The sequence below is a fragment of the Strix aluco genome, chromosome 5 (assembly GCF_031877795.1).
Source record: "Strix aluco isolate bStrAlu1 chromosome 5, bStrAlu1.hap1, whole genome shotgun sequence".
NCBI classification, from domain to species: Eukaryota; Metazoa; Chordata; class Aves; order Strigiformes; family Strigidae; genus Strix; species Strix aluco.
Genome location: NC_133935.1, coordinates 8,753,495 through 8,775,362, shown reverse-complemented (window position 1 = coordinate 8,775,362; position 21,868 = coordinate 8,753,495). Strand labels below are relative to the sequence as shown.

The window sequence follows — 21,868 nt, the reverse complement described above, 5'->3', positions numbered from 1 at the left end:
TTCCCTTCTTTGATGCTACTCTTTGGGGCACTTTCAAGCTTTCTGCCCTTTTTTTTTGTTTGTTTTTTGGTCTACTCTGAGGCCATCCTTGGTACTGCTGGATACTCTGGAGCTCCTTTAATATTTCTGATACTTCTTGTTATCACTGAGCCTCTTCAGCATTCTCTGGGGGTGTGTGTGTGTGTGTGTGTATCCTTTGACTTGTCTGTTTCTTTCTTTGCCTCTTTGACACTGCTACATTTTGTTTCTTTGGACACTTACAGGCTTTCTTCCCTTCCTTGAGGCTACTTTATGTTCTCTGAATCACTTTCAGACTCTGTTGCTTTGTTGTCTTCTGCCTGGCTCCACTGTTTTGTGCGGGGATCTTTCAGACCATCTTCTACTTTCCTGGCATTTGGAGGGCTATTCTGTGATCTTTCTCTATGTCAGTGTTTAATCAATTTTCACGGTTTCTCTGAGACTTCTCAGTGTCCTCTGGATGTCTTTCAAGCTCTCTACTACTTTGTCTTCTCTTCGACTATTCTATATCCTCTGGGACACTTGCAAACTCTTTCCTGTATTACCAGGCTCTCAAAACCAATTTGCTGTTCTTTGGGGATCTTTCACACCTATTTCTGTTTTATTAGAGTATTGTTTTGAAGGAGGATGAGAGAGGACAGGGGTGGGGGGGTGGATCTTTTCAGAGATGCAACAGCTTCAAGATCTCTGGGCTTCAACTGCAGTGGAGTTGGAATAAATCTCTGTGAGTCACCTTTTGGAATTTTTTTGGTCCCCTTTTGGTTTTGGTGGTAGTCTGAGTTAGGAGAGAAATGAGTTCAAAGAGGCACCTTTTAAAAAATCCTTTATTTTTATATCATCCTAGTAAAAATCTTTTATATAAAGGCGAAAGTAGGTATTGCATAGAAGAAACACTGGTGCAAACATCACCTGGTGGGAATGGCATGTTGTTTCTTAGTGTCTACTATCTACTGCACAACAGATGGCTAGCCCATAGGCAAACATCTCCAGGTTTCCCCATGCCAGCTACAGGATGAAGCTGTTCAACTCTATGGAAAGAAGTTACATCAGAATTAAGTGTGCCCTATTGCATGCTCCTCCCAAGAACTATCTGCTGGGAAAACACCCTTTTCCTCCTGCCTTTTCTATGCCTGACCAATGCATCGCCTGAGAAAAAACACTTGGAGGATCAGTTCGGCTGCCCTCTGCTTGCACCCTTCCTGTGTGTGAGTTTGTATTTCATGCGTACAAATGGAGCTGGACACAGGATAGGAGAGTTGGCCTAACATGACCTCAGTCCAGGAACTCAATGCATGACATAAACAAGACATCTTCTGTCATCTTGGAGACATTTATGCCATTGTTTTTATCATCTCACATGCTGCTTAGGCTGTGGGCACTTCTTCTGAGCACCCTCCACTTGGGCTTCCTATAACTAACAGCCTTGGTACCACCAGGAGGGAACAGAATTCACTGCTATCACTTCAACAGCTTTCAAGGAGAGGTTCTTCCAGCAGTTCTCCTGTTATGTCTCTGCTTAAGTCCTGCTGCAGCTTCCAGGCATGAGCACAGTGAGACAGCAGGTGTGCTACAGTCTGAAGGAACACTCAAAGAAACAGCACTTTCACACATTTGAACTGGGCTTTCATGAATTAGAGATACAGAGAGGTATGCATTTATACAAATCAATATTTGTGTATATTAAAGATACTTTTACTCAGTATCAATTTTTATTTAAAAACATGCTAAAAACTTATAGTTAAATAATCAGAGTGACATTTGGGGAAAACACACAGACAGCCACCCACCAGCATAAGCAAAAAAAGTGCATACATACATGAGCCAAAGCTCTCTTTGACCAGTTTACAGGACAGTTAGTGCCTTCTCTGACAAACTGACTGATGCAGCCTCACACCTTCCAGGGCTGTTTTTTGTTTCCTGGAAAACAGTATTACTTTTCTGCTCCTTTCAGGATGTCTGTCATCACCTCCCACATCAGAGAGTCAGCTAGAGACACAAATCAGCCCTGCTTTTGACTCCCTTCCTGTAGGTGGCTTCATAGAGATGAATATATGAAGCTTGTGTAACTATCTCTCTTAATACTGTGCTTAAAATGCCAGAAGTAGTCATTAAAAAAAGATTTCAGGATCTATGCTGCTAGATCGTGAAATGGAATGAAGCATTCTAGAAAAATAAGTTTGGATGGAAGGCAAAGTAGCTGAGTTTGCAACTACACATTTCATCTCTGAGTTACTCATAAACATTTTTTATTTCCTTATTACTTTCACTAATATATTTTACCATTTTTTGTACAAAAACTGACTGCAGATTAAAATTTAAGATGCGACAGGTACCACTGTGCGACCCAAAAGGACAGAGATGATGGTCCTGCTCAGCCCTGCACCCTGCTCTTCTTGAACACCAGAGAAAGCTAGAGAAAGCTAAGCACCAATGCCCAAAGGGAGAATGCAGTGGAGCCATCAGATGAAAATCGTCCTGTCTTTTCTTGCAAAAAATGGGAACGCATCTTAGCAACTTTGGATACAGTCTTACATGTAGCAGCAAGTACACTGGGCATCAGAGCCCGTTCTTCAACATGGAACATCCATCTCCAGTGGGGCTCAGATGCTCCTGGTCCCAATTTTCATTAGAAATGGAAGTAAAACTGGATTCAGTTTCTGTGCTTTCCCTCTGCTTCTTCCCTGACTCTTTCAAAGGCAATCTAAGTGAAATAGCTGAACCCATATGGCATTGTCTGCTTCAGTGGGAAACGAGCCCTGTGAAACTTTGGGCATTGTGCTCATATGGGCAAGGGCCATGCTCTAAGAATAGTAACCTCCTTCTTCACTGCAGCACCCAAATTCATCTCTATCTATCTCCCACACATTCACACTCCTTCCTGTCACACTGATTTCATAGGAACTCAAAAACTGACACATAGGCCACACAAAACACTACTGCTGCCAGATGTACAGATGCATGCAGGACCTACTAGGAAGATAAACAGGGGACTAAAAACTCCCAGATATGAAGTGGCTCAACAGTTATTTCAGCCCACAAGGAAAAGACAGGCTGAATGATACAATGAAAATTGTATCTTTTAAGAGTTTAAAGTATAAATATTCAGACCGGACATTAAGAGAAGCTTAGTTACCAGAGGAGTAGTTTGACATGGCATGGCTCTGAAAGGCACAAAATCTCCATCCTTAACAGTTTCTGAAACTCAGCCCAATAATGTCATAGTAAACCTCATCTCACATAGATGTCAGTACCCCTTTGAGAGTCACATTGGATGAAGTAATCTCTGAATGTCACTTCTAACTGCTGCTAATACAAAAACCAGTGTTTCTTTCAGAGCTAAGTCAAGCCCTGACTGGAGTTATATCAGAACATCCTCCAATGTCTGAGCCTTTTCTTCTTCCTTCACAAAACAGCAAAAACCTGGAACAAAGGGTAAATGGGGGGCTGCTTGCAATGAAGCACCATTCAACCTAGAGAAATATATGTTCAAGTATTCTAACAGGAATGTTGGTAAAAATATGCATTGCAGTGAACTCCGAACTACCCCATTGGATGGACTTGGCAATCTGTCAGCAAGAACCCATTCTGTACTGAAGGTGTGACAATACATATTGTCTCTGAGTGCTGTTTTGGAAATTGCCCCTTTCCTGCATCATCTGTTCACCTTTAATCAAACCACCTTTTCCAGTTCAGGGAGACAGCTGCCCTCTGCCTAGGAAACCCCTCAATGAAGGGCATGGCGTGACAATGTTGCCATCAAATTGCCACCCCCTTCCCTCACATCCAGCAGCATGCCATGCCTTGGGCAATTTTTTTGAAATAGGCAACAGAGTCTGTGAAGTCTGCTGCCAAGTGGCCAGTAGGTCAGACTGCAATCTCTCTCCTTTGTGCCAGGGAGCAGTAACTTGCTTAGTCAGTACTTTTAGCTTTCAAAGTAGCATGACATCAAAGCAGGCAGATTTGGGTGAGTAAAGGCATTGGAACTTTGCCTCACAGGAGCAGGACGCTCAGCATCTGGTCTGATGGGAAGGCACTGCGTTCCATCTGAGGAAAGAGCCTCTGATTTGAAAGGAGCCACCTTTGTTACAGTAAGGGCACCAAGGCCCTGATAAAGGTAGACAATGCCTCCCCATGGACTTGAGAAAAATTTTGTCTTTATTTGTCCGCACCGTCAACTTTGAAAAACATGTCCTCTGGAGATCGCACAGTGGTTCCCTAATTAATGTACAATAAATGTGTAAAACCAAAAACAGTAAGAAGTTATAAAGTCAGGCAACTAAATTCTAAGTTATATCCATCATAATAATCATCATCATCATCATTATCATAATAAAAAAGTATACACCATAAGGTAAAAGAAGCTGCAAAGCAAAGCAGCTCCAATTCCTAGGACTCTCAGAGTGGCTTTTCCGTGTCTTCCAGTAAATTGGACATGAGGGTTGAAAACCTAATGGAAGACCTTGAGGAATTCTCCCTTGAAGGTGAACACACGTAATTTTTGCACATATAGCATGGATTAGTAGAGCAAAACAGTTTCTTAAGAAACATTCTTAGAGCAGATCTATGATTTCGTTTAGAAAATCCATTGTTTGGGGGGTTTCCCCCCTCTTTGGCAAATAAATGGCAAATGTGAAACAGACAAAAAAAATGAGTCAAGTTGTGGTAATAACTGGACAAGTAACAACAAAGTAGATCGGTCAATGGGACGGATTCCCTCAGCAGGGCTAGGCTTGATACTCTTTGCGGTCATTCCTTTTGTTCATTTTTATGATGAGACAGAAGGGTTGATGTGACAATGTTTCAGAGGTTTTAGGCATCATATTTTTTGCCAGTCCTGTGAATCTGCTGGAAGAGTGTCATGGAGAAGGCCATGCCAAGAATCTGAAGAAAAACAAACAATAAGGGCTTCAGTACAGGAAGGCTGCCCAAACTGCATTGCTGACCTTTGTTTATGGTCCAGCTGTAGTTTTAAAAGTCATTCTACACTAGCCATATTTCTCAAGCTTCAATACTGATCAGTAAACTTGGATGTATGTTGTTCAGGCACACAGTGATGTCCAGAGATGTATCAGTCAGAGCACAGATGGAAGCAAAAAGCTCTCAGGGCTCTTTGTCATACGTGCAACAATTTTTCAGAATCAGTACATATGAGTCACTCTTCCTTTTTATACAACAGCTTGTGCTTGTTTAGCCACATAACTGTGACTGAAAACATCAGATTCAGGTATTCTCCCCCAAAAGTACAGCAGTGATACAGGAACCTCAAAACCTTAACAGATTATGATATTTCTGCATTTCTTTTTCAAAACATGTTAACCTACTCGGTTCAGTGGCCATGATTTGACTCAGTTTAGCAATTTCTAAAACTTAGTTTCAAAATTAAAAAAACCAGTTCCTTAAGGGACAGTGTAACAAATGGCTAAACATGGGAACTCCGAAGTGGTGCTCTGAAGTCAAAACGCAGGTAAGCAAAACCCCACAGCAGCGTGTCTTCTGTGTGGGACTGACTACTGACCTGCTTCCTCTCTGACTAGATGGCCTTAAATGAACTCTTAAAACAAATCTGACATTTTTGAAATCGTGATCAAACTCAAAGCAGTTTAGCACCACTTTTCACACAGCAGAATCAAGAATGCTGACAGCAAATCAAAGCCATGTTGACAAACATCATACCAGTATTACCTGCATTATGAGGATGCATATCCCAATCGAACCAAGGACATGCTTGTTCTCATCAAACCAGGTCATAACTCTCTCATAACATCCCTGAAATGATGAAAGATGAAAACTAAAATCCCAAGGTCACATTTTCTTTCACGTACATTCCCTCTATCTTCTTCCTTCCCACCCCTCCCTAAGCCTTGACCTGGGCAAAGTGAGACTCACCGTTTTCCACACTAATTCAGTGGAATTCCGTCCACAGTCTTGGGAGTTTTCCGTACAACACCGGTCTGGGACAGTGTTCTCTCCCAGCACTGGGTACCAATCCGTAAAGTCATTCACACCACAGCATTTCATCTATGGCAAAAGTAAAGGATTAATAAATTAACTTAACTAGCACAATTTGTGAATCATGCACCACCATAAACTTTTACTTCCACTAAACCACTGTATATTTTCAAAAGGGCTGCCACAACACTTTTGTATTTTTAAAAGTGCTTTGTGCTCAGTGATCACTAAAAGCAAATACTTAACAATATTTAAAAAAAAAAGAAAATAAACAGTCCCATGTCCAAGGTATGATAGTCTTTTTGTCACACAGACATGAGCCCAAACACCAAAACATAAGGTAATCTGCCCACAACTGCTGAACGGCAAAAGCCTAGCTGCCAAATCTGCAGTTCTACCCATGCAGGTTTTGCTGCTTCTCCTCTGTTTCAGATCATCTCTGGGCCTGTGATAGGCACAGAGAATCTCAGAGAGAGGTAAGCATCTTTCACCTTATACAGAGTACACTTTGATCCTGGGTTTCACAGTACTCCCTGGATGTTCAAGAGTGCAAAATCAGAAAGCAAAGCCTGCATTAGCCATCTTTTAGACTTGGCATGGATGCCACAGTTAACAGACCACAGCAGCTTTTATGGACAAATTGTTATTTTTCTTCTATTGGGAAAATATGTTACCTCTGCTTGAATGATATTCCATGCATTTTTCAGTCCAACATTATTTTCTGAGTTGTATAGCTTCATACCTTCCTTCAAATCCTTCTTTGCACTCTCACTGACCTGCATCATGTAAAAAATACAGAAAATCAGTGCTCTGCTGTTTAGAGGAAAGGATCAGATGGTACAGATTTTGCATATAGAATGCACCTCTCTTGTCTTCTCTCGCCACAGAATTAACATGGGTAGGAAAGCTCCATCATAGCTTCAAGACTCTCTTTCGGCACCTGCCAAGGCCTAGTCTCTCCCTCAGATTGGAAAACACTGGATTAATTCACATGAGACAGGAGAGCAAACAGCTTTCCCTCTACTAAGATTCCATCACACAGTCATCATCTGATCCAAACTAACTGAAGAGCGATCAGCAGAAATCTGCTGAACTTACTTTAACTTTGCCAGAGATAGCTGTTGGCAATACCCCACAGCAGCCTCTCCCACCTGTAACCTGTGGCCTACTTTAATTTCCTAATACCATAAAACCAGAGTCCGAGCCTCCCAACCTTAACACAGTTATCCCTTGCACAGGTTCAGGCAGGCTATAATGAATGGCCAATACAAAATCAATTGGAAAAGGACATTATTATTGATCTCCTTGTGGGGACAGGCTTGTAGGATTTATGATTTTCAAATGTGCTCTTCTTTCTTTAGAGGAGAAAGATGGAATGCTTAACGGGAGATGTGAGATGTCCCATTTCTTGTATTAATTTCAGTCCGAGCCTGGAGTCCTGGATGCAGGTAGGAATGTACTTTGGCTCTGACAGCAGTGAGCTGGCAGCAGAGAAAGGATTAACCTATGGGTCCTGGCATAAAGGTCATCTAAATTATAAGATCTGTTTCATCCCTCTTTGACATCCCATTCAAAATCAGAAGTTCACCCCAGCTCCTCGAAAGTGGCAGGCATCATAATGACAGCCTGGGAAGAGATACAAATCTGGTAGGAGCTCAGTTTTAGAATCAGTCTGGACATGCTCATACTGTAAGGCTCTGTCCTGTGTTTAGCAGAGTTCTCCAGCTCCCCAAGGATTTTTCCAGTCTTACCTATCTGACCGGCCAGCCAGTTGCGCCTACTTCACTTAGTCTCTACTAGACAGGAGATTCCTACAGATGGGCTTTATGAGAAGCTGCCTCTTGATCCACTCTGCACCCTTATCAAACTCTGGGACTGCTCAGTCAAGTGAGACAGCTGGTGGCATCTGGAATAACCTGTGAATATCCCAGGCCTCTCTCCTCCAGTCCTGTTCAAGGGTTGGCCCTAAGAAGCTAACCAGGTCTTAAGTAGGACCTCCCACAACCCAGGTCAACAAGATGATGAGCTTCTTGCAGGGACATCAAACAGCTATGTTGAAGGGTATCTTAGCTTTTAGGAGAAGACTAAAAGGGAGACCCTGGACCATGGTTTTATTTCAGGGAGGAAATTGTAAAGCTCAGCAGGTTCTTCTCTCCTGTTTGCCCTCCTCATCACTTCCTCCTCCCCCTGCAGAAGCAGCTTACAGAAAACAGCCAAGATCTCAAGGTTCACCAAAGTGAAGAACAAGGAGAACCCACATACCTCCACCAAACAAAAGCAAACTGAACCTGGTTTACATGCTAGTACAGATAATTAATCTATATGGCATATTTGCTTACCTTGTCCATATAAACAAAGAACAAAATCAGTAATATCAGCTCTGCCAGGAGAATTACCAGCAAAACGATGAAAAACTAGAACAAAGAAAAAACAGACAGTGTATACACACTTACCAACTAGAAAGCAAAACTAGGGCTGCTAGGAACTCTGAAGACTATAGGCTTTGTCCTTTAAACCTTTCCTCTACTCCCAAAACCACGGAAGTTTGGTTTCAAACTGTTAAATTCAGGCTTATTGATACTATATTGCCACTAAAACTCCTGCAGGTCTCACCACCAGTGAGGGAGCTCACTGTCTAGCATTCTCTAAATCTTAGGTTTTGCCCTACTACCACTTTGCAGGTTTCATCAATGTTTTTGTCTTGCTTTTTTTGCTTCTGTCACAGCACGCAGCCCTGGTAGTCTCTTTCCTTCATACGGACTACAGAACAGATGCTAAACCCATTACCACAAAGATCAATGTGAGGTGCCTGGGGAGTGATTCCCTAGCTGGTGGGCTTTAACCACATCTGACTGCCTGTCAGATGGAACAGTCATTACATTAGTTATCACTTATATTCCCAACTCTCTGTAGCTGAAATCTCTCTCTGCAGGGGCATCTGAAGTGTGAGCTCCAGTAGTCTCACTACTTTTCATGCCCACTAGTTGCTCTTATGTACTAGTGGACTGCCACACAGGCAGGGCATCCCCCACACAGACACTGGGGGAGATGGAATATGCAGTGCAGCAAGCTCTCTAATTGGAAATTCATGGCAGTCATGATAGTATAAAAAGGCTTTTGCAGAACCTTGTAAGAAAATAAACACTCTTAAAAAAAAAAAAAACCCAAAAAATTCAGCTGGTGTTGCATTTTGTGTGGATGAATGACGTAGACCTCATTACTATTCTGTTTGCTTTCCTAGCTGTACAACATACAAAACCGAGCAACAGATGCCAAAAAACAGGTGCACATTTGTCCTCCAGTTTAATTCTCTGAGGTGGTCTAGGGAATGCTGCCTGGCTGTTCCCCAACACCATGTAAGGGAGACTTTTACACAAGGAAAACTCACATGCTCCTTAATGTCATAGCATCTGTGATTCATAAGCTGTGACCGAATTGGAAGGGGTCTGCTTTGAGAGCCCTCCTCTCACCTTCTGCCACAATACCTCTCTCCTTGAGGTGGGGAAAGGCATGATGAAGCCTCCTGGGTTTATGCAAGAGGAGTGACCCCAACCGTGTTTTCTGAGGGGGGTTCCCAACCCCTGTGCTTCAGTGCTAGACAAACATTGCCAAGGATCAGATTATTTTTTATTTTATTGGTAAGGCCTGGCAGAGACATTGACTTCTAAACTTTGGGTCAGATGTTTTCCACCAACTTATGACAAAGGCCTTAGATAAGGGCAAAGTAGAAAATAGTCATGAGAGGCTTTGAGTGGCATCCAAAAGCAGCTGTGCTTAAGATTTTTCAGTCAATCCTTCTAACAGACATTTCCAGAAGGGCTATCCAGATTGACTCTACAGTTCAAGTTTAACCATTCAGAGGTAACCGATAGTAATTTACTTTGCTATCTAATACATTAGGGCACACAGCAACGTTTGCCAATACACCAATGTTATAACTGTGACCAAAGATATGGGATGCCATACTGCAAGCAGACAGAAGATTGAAAGCCAAAGGCAATGTTACAGTGACCCACAAGACTATTTTGCACCAGTCATTTAAATAAAATAATAACAAAGCAACAGTCACTGGTCTTAGTGAAAAGAAGTATGTCTTACACTCAACAGGAGGCACTTGTTTTCCTTGATAGCACCTAGGCAGCCCAGAAAGCCGGTCACCATGATGACTGTACCAATGGCAATGACTAGGTTGGCAGCTGAAAGCGATGGAAAGCTAGGAGAAAACGTGGCGAAGTTTCCTTGTGACACTGACAGCCAGATGCCCACGCCCAGCAGCCCACAGCCACATAACTGCAAAGAGATAAACAAAAGAGAGGTTTCACCATTAAAACAAATGGCACTGGCTCCTTCCCCCCGACTCTGAAAGGAAAGAATTTTTCAAGCAAATTCTCAGGTAACTGTTCTGCAGTAATGCTCTCACTGGCTCGGTACTGAAACAAAGTAAAATGAAATGTTCTTACCTAGACTTGGTCATGTCACCTATACTTATAAAGCTATTCAAAAGCCACTGGATGGCAGAATTCTCTTTTTAAAGACTCAGCACATGAAACCAGGGCTACCCATTGATCTCCCAACAGCACAACCCAATGCAATTTTACTGTAGGAAGATAAAAAACATTAATTGAAAGAATGTTCCATTGCACTTATTTCTGCAGACACCTACAATGTCTCAGAGCCCTGTATATCCTCATCCTAGGGCAGGCAAGGAAGTCCTGGAGATAATTACAATCAAGAGTATCATTTCAATAAATATTTGTCATAAAATGCCCAGTCCCAGTAGCCAGGTTTGGTTTTAGTATGAGTTCTCGTGGCTTTACTGTTGTTTGCCAGTGTTCAATGTCACAAAAATCAGATTTCTAGGTTTATTATCTACAGGAAGCTCAAATTCTGCTACTCTCTGTCAGTGAGAGAACCTGGAAGAAATGGAAAGCTGATAATAAAACGTAAAATTAACTTCACTTTGCTTCTCACTCTTAACAATACCATGTCTAGTTAAGGAAATAAGGTTTCCCACCCTAAGTCACAGGGCAGGTCTTCAGAACAATGGCCTAGTGTTGCACTATACAGGAGGCCTAAGAGCTGTCCATCTTTTAGTACTTGCTCAAAATGACTGTTATACAACTTCGTACCTGATCTGTGATCACTGTGCAGTGAAATCAGAAGTAGGAGTTAGTTGCACTTTCATTAAACCTATGAGCTACTAAACAGTACTATTACAGTTTCCTGCCAAATTTAGCCTTTGCCAAGCTCAGAGGTGAAATTCACATCACCTTCACTGGGAGGGGGATCAGAGTACACCCCCCCAACTCAGAGGATTACCTGGACCACTGCACAGGAAAAACAAAACAGCACTTAATCATTACTCACAGTGATATCCCAAAGCTGCTGGTGCTCACCTGTCAGCAGTGAGGAACAAGAGGAACAAAAGTTCTTGCCATCTAGCAGGTTTGCCACACCCAGTCCATTGTGCTTGCATAAACTTACAACTTTTACTCAAACCAGAAACTCAAGGTCAGAGAACAGTACCTCCACTAAAATAGAGTTCAATCCTGCCTTGTGATAAGCACTAATCTGGCATGAGGAAGAGCTACAGACCTGTTTGGGCAAATATCCCCACTTCTGTCTGAGGTGATTTTATCAGCAGGGCAGATAGTTCAGGTTACAACTGGCTCCTTTTGATTTTGCTGCTTCAGTGGACATGAAAGAAAAACCAGAATAGTATCTTCTTGCATTCATGTCACATTACCTATGAGTCAAGCTTATGTTTTTATGATGTTATACACGGTTATTTTCTTTTACTTCCCTTGTGACCCTTCTGTCCCCTCTGAGCCCCTGTCTTAGTTTGCTTGAAGCTTTTGAAGCTGCTTTGCATCTGGGGACATTCACTGGTTTGGTGAAAAATTGTGACCAGGAGTAGACCTTATGCAAGATGCTCACAGGCATTCCCATGGGAGAGAGGGTAAAGCATCTCCCAGTGTACCAAGTCCACATAAGCTAACATCATGCGAAGCATAAAAATAAAGGGTATGGTAGGCAGAAAAAGAGAATAAGAGATGGAGATTAACTATACTGCATTGGTGGTTATTTCCCCTTGCACCTAAGCCTTAGCTTAGCAATCTGGAAAAAAAACCCCCACAACTGTCTAAAGCTCACAAGCACATGCACTGGGTAACACAGAGGAAACACACAGGCTGGGAAGCACCTCTCCTTCCAAAACTCAACACACAATAATTCCACAGAGTGAGGTGGGGAGCTTTCCATCACTGGGTGTGGATAAATGACACAACATCTGTTTCCTATAACTGAGCTGGATGCAGATGCAACACCAGCGTGTGTAGCAGGAAAAAGTCAAACAGCTACTATCCCTATGAAAGGACTGGATACAAAACATACACATATGCATGTGGCAGGAAAGGGCTACAGGACTTTTATCTCTTCCCTCAAATCCATCCTCTCCAATTATAGCCTTGAAGTGATTTCTCACTGTCTTTCATGGTATGTCAGCAAGGTCAATATGAACTTGGAGTAGTAAAGAACTGTGGGGGATGCAAAACAGAAGCGTCCTGATCATATCCTGCTGCGGGACCCAGTGCACATCACCACGGGTTTAAACTGTCTACAGTCACCCTATTGCTCCTGCTTTAAATTTCATCTACTCTGTCCTTGAAATGCTGCAGTTTTGGAGCCTCAAGCCCTCTCAGGAATCCACTCAACGGCTCAGCTGCTTCAGCCGTTAGATGAGAACTGCCAGCAGTTGCTCGGGCTTGAGAGCTTGATGGTTCAGGAGGTTAGAAGCAGCTCTCACCACACAACATTCATTTAAGGTTTTAAATGGCATTTCTAAGCTGCCAGTGATGTACACTGCCAATAGCTGATGGCACTTCAATCAATGACTTCATGACACTCCATGGATGAGACTGTAAATGTTGCCAAAGAAGTTCCTACCGAAGACTGAAATTGTTCAGTGTAACTTTCGTTCAGAACCTGAATTCAGACTTTAAAGGTTATTCACAAACACGTTCCTTGGACTTTCATACTCTATTAGGCTCAGAAATCACAGCCCTAGCTCAAGTGTTTTGAAAGAGGGCATTGAATTCTGGAATCATCAGGCCAAAGGCAGATCATTGCAGATAAACAAGGTGGTGGTAAGAACAAGGTCAAGGCAAAAGGCTTACAGAGGAAGGGCAAGTAAAGGACAAGGAGCACACAGATCAAGAGAAAGATCAGCCCATGAAGAGTTGCACCTCAGTACCCAACTCCATTTATGAGGATAGTAGCAAAAGAGGTAGAAGAAAGAAGCCCTTACCAGCATCTCTTTACCATTTAAAAAACCCCAGCACAATCCTTAATAGAGATTGGGTCTAGAAGAGAAAGGTGGCTAGGAAATTACTCCAGAAGGCTCAGGTTTATGTTTATTTAGACAAAGTTAGAAGCAGCTAATTGCTTAGACAAGGGAAGGGAGAGCTACCTTCAAGTGTAGGAAATCAGGTAAGTGACAGGCCCACTGCTGCTCCATGGAGTGGACATGAAGACAGGAAAGGACCAAGAGCAGGAGGAGAATCAAAGTTAGAGAGCAGAAAGATGGACAGATGGCCTCTGTCCCTCTGACAGGGTCTCAGTTCAGGAGACCCTCTATATACACTTCCATACAGGAGAGATCATTTCTTCACTTGCTTGTGGTAGCCACCCCAGTGTTTTGGGAAATTCAGAAGCAAAACACTTCACTTTTTGGCAGAAGATTGGTCACTTACTGCACCTTCACTTTTCCACAGTGCCTCTAGCAGAGAAGAAGCATTTGACACTTGATGTGAAACGTTTGCAACAAAGGTCTTGTATCTGTGCTGTCACCAGGCAGACCACTATGGAGATACAACTTGAATGCCTGACATAGGAACACCGTGGGAGAAGAGTCATGTAGGATGCGAGATGAAGTGGTATGTCAGCTGAGGCAGCAGACATGTTCACATTTGCTCTTTCTTCCTGCAATTCTAATGTCCCGTAATGAAGGCAACCATGGAATGACTCCTTTCCAACTGCTGTAGTGATTGGGTTAACATGCAAAAGTGCACAATGTGATCACCGTTCCCTTCAGTGCTTGCTGACAACACACATTAGTGCAGTACTACAATTATACCACAGTATCTGCACTGATCACGCTCTCACCATGGCTGATTCCCAGGCCCATTGGAAAAGCTAAGGAAAGTTCTCCCTTTTGCAGACTTTTTACCTCCTAAGTAAGTTTTTTCCATCCCTAAATTACACTGAAAATTCAGATTACATTAAAAAATCAGGTGATGGAGGGGCTATTAAAGACCAAAGCTGATCTATGCAAACAGGATTATCTACAGTGACTGGAGAGAGTAAATATTCAGGAAGACTTGGAAGAGATTTGATAAAAGACATGACATGCTAAAAATGCCCACAAGGTGGCATTCCATACCAAATAGCACTAACAGTTGAAGTCAGATTTTATTTTTCTCCTTTCCAGAGCTCCTCAATTTTTGTGCTTTCTTCTTTGTTTTTATCTCTGTCATTCTACTGAGTAGCAGTACTGTTGATGCTAAAATTTATTCTTTAAACCTTGGGTCCCAGGACAAATACTTTTCTTACTCATGCTTCTTAAAGAAATCTCAAATAATTCCACTGACTTGGGATTTAATTGCATACAACCATACCAACTAAAGCTAGCTAGAATTCTAGCAGTAAAATAGCTTTCGTGACACTTTGTTTTCTACCAATCTCATTTTTCATACAATGTGAACACCATAAAAATGCTCTTACAGCTATTTATTCTCACAGGATCCACTTCCTTCTGTTTAGTACAACGGAATCCTGGCGGGTGAAAGCAGCAAAAATATATTGGGTCATCTTACTAATTCCTTTTTCACCATATAATTAAATAATATATGCTGCTTGGTATTTAATAGTGTGAGAGTGATGGCACTGACATTCCTTCCCCAGGGAAATAGTTGAACATCATAATAAATTTCACTGGATTTTCCCTCTCAAAAAATGTTGGCTCATTTCCCTCTCATGATTAGAAATTATCATCCTCCAGGCAACCATCATATCTCTCCTTCTGTTGGTGTTTATGCCATGAAGGTAACTGCAAAAGACTATCATAAAGTCAGTCACGTACATGGATACACACACTCTTACTCATAGGGTAATTTAGTCAAGCTACGGCACACGTATTTTGAGCCTGAAAGCAAACAGAAGGAACACCAACTTTCCTCACAGTTTCTCCCTCTCTTTGTTATTTCACTATTGAAGTCTGAATTCTCTTCAGTACTTCATCATCTATCTGTCATCATCATTGTGCTCAGAAAGCGTACAGCATTCTAGGAAACATTAAAAACAGTCTCACATGCTGCAAGAGAAATTAGAACTCCAGGTAAACCCAGAGAGAGAGAAACCCAAAACCAAGTCTTTCCCTGATGAGTACTTTCATCAGAGTGGGAAAGGGGCTAAATAAATATAAAATTAAAAAAATAAAATATATTTTATTCTGGATTTTTGAGCATTGTGTGAACTAACACAACAATACAAACTTTTACAATAGAGCATCATATCCAGGTTTTGTTGCCTTATCCTAAAGAAGATACAGTAAGTGTTTACAGATCTAGGGAAGCACAACACAGATGGTCAGAGGTATGCCAAGACTGACATATTGTACAGAAGGAGATTGTACACAGGATTAGCTAGCCTGGGAGGAATTATTAGACAGGATGTAAATGAAATACTCACAGCTCTAGAGGTCAGTATGAAAAACAAATAGCCTGCCTCTTTAATCTTTTCCAATAATAGGAACAAGGGAAATATTAGCTAGGAACAAGGGAAATATTAGCAAGAATTATGTAGTATATTTTGCTTCACATAACTGAGAAGTAAATTAATAAATTATGCCATAGGTGATTACAAGGATCGAGTATTGTGGCCACAATTTTCAGTAAGGGCTGGATAATTTTATTTATTGATAACAGCATTTGTAGCTTGCTAGCATATACACAAATAATGACATTTCATGCTTCTCAGAATAAGGTATCGTGTTTCTCAGAGTAACATAATGCATGCAGAATAAAGCAAAACTACCAAGCAGCAAACAAGTTGGGGTAAAGAAAGGGTAGGATATGCCATTCTGGTAAGGTTTATTAATAGAATAATATCGATAGATTGCCCTTGAAGTAATTCATTGAACAGCATTAGGAAACAGGAATCTGATAAGGAAGGCACTACCGAGCGGAAAAAGGATGAGGCCATACTCTTGTTGACCTTTGCAATCATTCCACCCCATGCACACAATGTGTGATGGAAAAGCTGCACAACTAGGTGTGTGAGAGAGAAAGAGTGGAGGGAAGATGTATTGAGATCAGACTTTCTACTGCTTGTTAAACACCAGGGGGGCTCTTAACAGACTTGGAAGAGAACAGAGGCATATAGAAACCAAATGCTGAGAGACAAACACTAGGGATAAAAAGAAGCAGCAAGTGTCTCAGTTTGTACCTCCACTTTGAATAATGTCCCCTGGGTCACCTGTGGGCCAGTTACAGAGAACAGAAAGCTCCCCACCTTCCTCTGTGCTGTGTTAAAACAGGTGATCTTGCTTGAAGCAAAGATGATACAATGAAAAATATATGGAATAGCTTAAATATGGCCCCCATAAAAATAGCCAAACACACAGGAGGTTTGTTATGAGGAATTACTAACAGCGTGACTGCGAAAATAAGTGCCAATGCTGGGATGTGATTTCAGGACAACTGCAGTGACAAGAAGACACTCTGAATTAGGCTTTGACAGGCCTATATTTAAACAATAAATCAACAGGGAGATAACCTGCACAAAAAACCACAAGCATAAAGAAGCCATGTGGACAAGCAGAATGCACCACCAAACCTAGCACAGAAAGGTTCTTCAGTGCCCAGCTGGTTCTTAAAACCCTCCCTTCTGTGGGGGTCAGCAACACTCTGGAAAAGCTGCCGGTAATATTTTCCCTCTGTTTGGTAAGTCCTACAAGAGAAAGGTTACCTAACTTAGCTCTTCTTTTCAAGAGGGAGAAATTTTCCACTGTTTCTCCAGCTGACTCTCAGACCAGTCAGTGTGCAGAAGAGATGATGAAACTGCACATTCTGTTCACTCTGTCCTTTTTTTTTTTTCTTTCATTTTTCCTTCTCCTTCATTTATAGTATCTTAATGAGCTCACAGGTTTCCTATGGATTCAAGAAGCAGTACATCTTGGAAAACAGTTTGAAAGGCTGTTCTTTCCCCCCATGAGGAATTTTTAAAGAAAACTTCTACAAGACATAAAGATGACCATCATCTTCTTTAGCAGCTGGAAACCTGATTCAAAGACTCTTCCCATCAGCAGGAAGAGTTCACATCTTCTGTGCATTTTGGATCTGGTGCTTCATTTGGAAGCAGTCTGGAGTGGAGATTCAAAACAGTAAGAGATCCTGTTCAAAAACACACCACCCTGTCTTCCTGTCTCAACACACACGGTTCTTGTTTCAATGCACATTAACCTAAGTTTTGGAAGATACTAACTTGATTGTCCCGAAGGATTATCACCACAAATAACAGGATTTTTCAAACTATCTCTCTTGAGAGCACAATATTAATCAAAGCCAGGGGCGACTTAAAGGTGATGCAAAGCTCAGCAGTAGAGCCATTCCATTCATTTACCATCAGACAGAGGTGCTCACCTTTTGCTTTTGCAGTATTCTTCCCTGAGTTACAGATCTGGAAGGAGCTGGGATGGGAACTACATGTTTTTTACCACTTCAAAACAGAGATATGCTTTCTGCCAATTAAATTTCTGGATGCTACTTGCCATCTCTGGATTTGGGTGGGTCATCCATCCCTGGAAAGGGCTGGTGCTTAAAGGAGATTTTCAGGTAAGCCCAGATAAATTTTCCTGCTCTGTCTTGATAATCCACAGGATTAATCAAAACTGGGGTTTAACAGCTGAAAATGTCAGAGAAAGTCTCTTGCAAAGAAAGATCATCTTCTAAATATGATCCAAAATATAGAAGGGACACCAAAATCTAAGAAGTTCTTCAGCCATAGACTAGAAAATAAGAATGGAGTATGGAAGTGGGCAAAAATACTTAATAATACATACTTAGTGCTACTGATATAACAATATTGGCAAAGATTTAAACTTCTCTATGACATTCCTATGAACTGGACGTGATGAAAGACAAAGGAATTATTTCAATGTCTCCTTTGAGTCTAGTGCTGTAACAGCTGTAATGACAGCCTGTGTGTAACAGAAGGTACAGAACTGGAATCTGTGCAAATGCTGAACCTCCTTAATTCATCTGCCAGAGAAAGCAGTTATCCTCTTCCCAGAGTCATCCCCCAGCACTACTTCTGGGATGGTCCTGAAAAACCGAAATGAGGTATCAGAGACTGTGATCTTTTGTGGAGCTAGCAAAGGGAGAGCTACTCTGAGCAGCATTAAATTCTGAAATATTTACCAGTCTGTTTTTGGAATGTGAAAATTTGCAGCAAGAAGCCTTAAGCTTTGGCTTGGATGCTCTTAACTGGTCACATTGGAGTCTTCAGTAAAGGACATGCTTTGCAAAATGAAGTTGTAAGAGCTGGGTTTGCTTGGTTTGTCAAGGACAGCTTGATTTCCTCTTTATTTAGTTGAAGAACAGCTTGGGTAGCACATTAGGAGAAACTTTCACTGAGAAATTAGTACGGCACTGGAAGACGTTACCAAGAAGGTGTCAAAATCTCCAGTCTTAGAGGTTTCCAATGCCTTGCTAGATACAATCATGGCTGACCTGACTTGGCACTAGCAATACCACTTCAGTATGACTTGCAGAGATTCCTGCCAGGCAACAATTCTATGATTTTGTAATTTCCTCAGCTACGATGTGCTTCTTCATTTGTGAAAAGTCTCACAACCATGCCATTTCTAATGAACACAACGAATCTATTACCTTTGGAAGCCTTACGGGGAAAGCTCTCGTGCATTCTGGGGTATCGGCACACTCGGGTGTCTCTCTCCAATACCTGCACACCAGTGCATGCAACACAGGGAACAAACAGGAGGAATTGTACATCTGAGGGTAGTTACAGGGATATGACATCACTGTGATTACAGAGATAGTGGGATAACTCACATAACTGAAGTGTTGTGATGGATGGGTACAGGCTCTCTAGGAAGATCAGGCTGGGAAGACAAGAAGGGGATGTTGCACCTTATGTGAGAGAGCAGTGGAAATACACAGAGCTCTGCCTTGGGATGGGTGAGGAGTCAGTCAAGAGTTACGAGTCTTATTAGTAGGCAGAATAATACAGGTGATGTTGTAGGAGGTATCTGCTATGGACCTCCTGATGAGGAAGAAGTGGATGAGGGCTTCTTCATACAACTGGAAGAAGCCTCATGCTCACAGGCCCTGGTCCTCATGAAGGATTTCAACTACCACAATGTCTGCTGGAAGAACACAGCAGAGCACAAGCAATCTATGGGATTTCTGGAATGCACTGGTAACAATTTCCTGACACAAGCAATTGAGGAATCAAAAAGATGAGGTTCTCTGCTGGACCTGTTGCTTTCAAACAAGGAAGAACTGGTTGGGGGATGTGAAAATCAGGGGCAGCCTTGACTGTAGTGCCCATGAGATAGTAGAATTCAGGATGATGCGAGGAGGGAGCAGCGCAAAAAGCAGGACCACAATCCTGGACTTCAGGAGAGCAGACTTTAATCTCTTCAGGGATCTGAGTAGTCCAGGTTTCAATGATACAGGAGCTCTAGTGACAAGCTCCCCCAGCTCCCATCAGAAGTCCTACCCCCCTACCAGCAGCCTCGGGGCCATTTTCCCCAGATGTTACTCCCCTCTTTTGGTCACCTGGTCTGTTGTGATTGCCTGGCAGGACTGGTCACTCCTACAGGTTTACCCAGAAGTCCATCAGACCTGGACAGCCTTTCCCCATACACACACAGGCAACATTATTTTGGTTTGACCACCATTTTGACAGGGCACCACCATTTTATGGCAAGGAGCTGCCATTTTGCTAAATGTCACTGCTCTGTGATCGGCTGATGGCCATTTCTTGACACCATCATACACATGTGTTCTCAGGCAAGTCCTGTGATTGTGTGCCGTCTTCCTCTGCACCAGGAAGTGCTCAGATACAAAAATATATATGTTTGTATACAACATATATACATACATATATATTCTAAATATATTATATATAAAAGTAATATGTATATATACTATATATACCACATATATTTAAAAATCTAAAGTGTGCAAATATGTATAAATAATTTTATGCAGAATACTTCTATATATGTGTATATGCATATATATATTTATGTAAAAAATATGTTATATAATTTAAATATAGATAGCCATAAAACCATGTGCAAAATGGATAAAACATTCTTTAAAAAGAACTAATGGAATGAATAATTAAAGTTTAAATATAGACAAAAGTAAAAGGCTGGGTTGGGATTCCCCACTTTAGCAGACTGCAGAACGAGCCCTGACGTGTCTGAGGTGGGGGGGAGAAGGTGGAGGTGCGCTAAAAGGATGACAGGCATCGACAAGTTCAAACATGTCCAAGGATTACAACCCCCTCCTAGGAGGCCACCAAGGGGCCTCCAGTACAAAGACATGCAAAGAGACCAATCCTTTGAGTGGACCCAGCATCTTCCCACGAAACACCAGCTTGATCTTTACCGTACAGCTGGGGCGGCCCCCAGAGCTCTCTGGGAAGTGGGAGCTGGGGCTGGTGGAAATACAGTAACCACACAGCTGGAATAACATCAGCGAAGATGCTGTCTTTGAAATAGCACCGCAGGGTAAAGCATGGCAGCATAATTTGCAGAAAGGCTATTATCTGTCCTTCTCTATGCTGATGGAATGCATGAGCCATCTCATTAACCCCCACAACAAAGCTTCAGCTGTTGACTCTCCAACAGTAAGCCTGGTCTGTGACCCTGTCATAAGAAAAACAAAGCTCAAAATGGCTGAAAAACCTTGGACTTCTACCACTGGCACATATTTTAGGGGCTTCTCCAGGTGTTGCTGCTAAAAAATTTCCTTTTATGGCTGACATCATGGGAGAGTTTAACTCACTCTACCTCTACATGTATCTTGTAGAGCACCAGCTTGTCAGGGACTTTGCAGTTCCTTTACTGCACTATGTTCCAACTGACAGTAATAAGATCATTGAAACGGTGATTATGATAAGCCATACTACATGCCTGTAAACTGCCAGCACATCTACACAATCAGCACTGAAATAAAGACTGACCAGTACAAGCATGTCTCACTTTGCTTTGGAAGGTGATTGTGAACCTGCGTTTTCAGCCCCAGAAGCCTCTGATATTTTAAGAAACCATGCCAAAATGGTAGTTGTAAAAAACTGTAGGGACCCATCTTGTACACGAATTATTACAGAGCTCAGGCAGCCAATGATCTTCCTGGTTTTCAAGGTGTTCCTGTGGTGTACGGTGCAGGTGTTGGAAGTATATTCCATAGCCTGTTTAGAAGGGCTTTTGAAAAGGGAGTTTGGAAATCATTAAGCCACACATTAAAAGTGCTACTGAAGATATTGCAAAAAATGTGTTTGGACATGTTTCCAACTTTGTCATGGGCAAGTTGGAAACTTCTTCAGATCAGGAGGGCTCAAGACTTGCTTATATTAAAAGAAAAAGCCTTAAAAGAAACAAAGTCATGTCATGCCCCCAGAGGTAAGGTCCACCCTAGACCTTTAAAAGAAAAAGGAAGGGGTGCTAGACAATAATCTGACCAGGAGAAGATGACCAAGAACAAGCCAGGCCAAATGGTACAAAAGAAATAGAAAACCCAGAGAAAGAGGTCCTGATCTACTGCTAGAAAAGGAAATCTATTTTAAAAGGGATGGCTTTCATTCATGG

The 21,868-nt window shown here is 41.9% G+C and overlaps 1 protein-coding gene across 2 annotated transcripts in view; it reads right to left on the bottom strand.

Annotated features, from left to right (window-relative positions):
* Positions 1-824: 824 nt before the first annotated feature.
* The window catches only part of TSPAN9 (tetraspanin 9), a 194,623-nt gene continuing 173,579 nt past the window's right edge, over positions 825-21,868 (bottom strand). For both annotated transcript variants that reach the window (XM_074825800.1, XM_074825799.1), the window contains 6 exons: positions 10,066-10,257; positions 8,307-8,381; positions 6,642-6,743; positions 5,905-6,036; positions 5,701-5,784; positions 825-4,899 (listed from right to left, as the gene is read on the bottom strand). In XM_074825800.1, the coding sequence (XP_074681901.1) occupies positions 4,828-4,899; positions 5,701-5,784; positions 5,905-6,036; positions 6,642-6,743; positions 8,307-8,381; positions 10,066-10,257 (657 nt within the window). In that variant the 3' untranslated portion in view covers positions 825-4,827. The remainder of the gene's footprint in view (positions 4,900-5,700; positions 5,785-5,904; positions 6,037-6,641; positions 6,744-8,306; positions 8,382-10,065; positions 10,258-21,868) is intronic.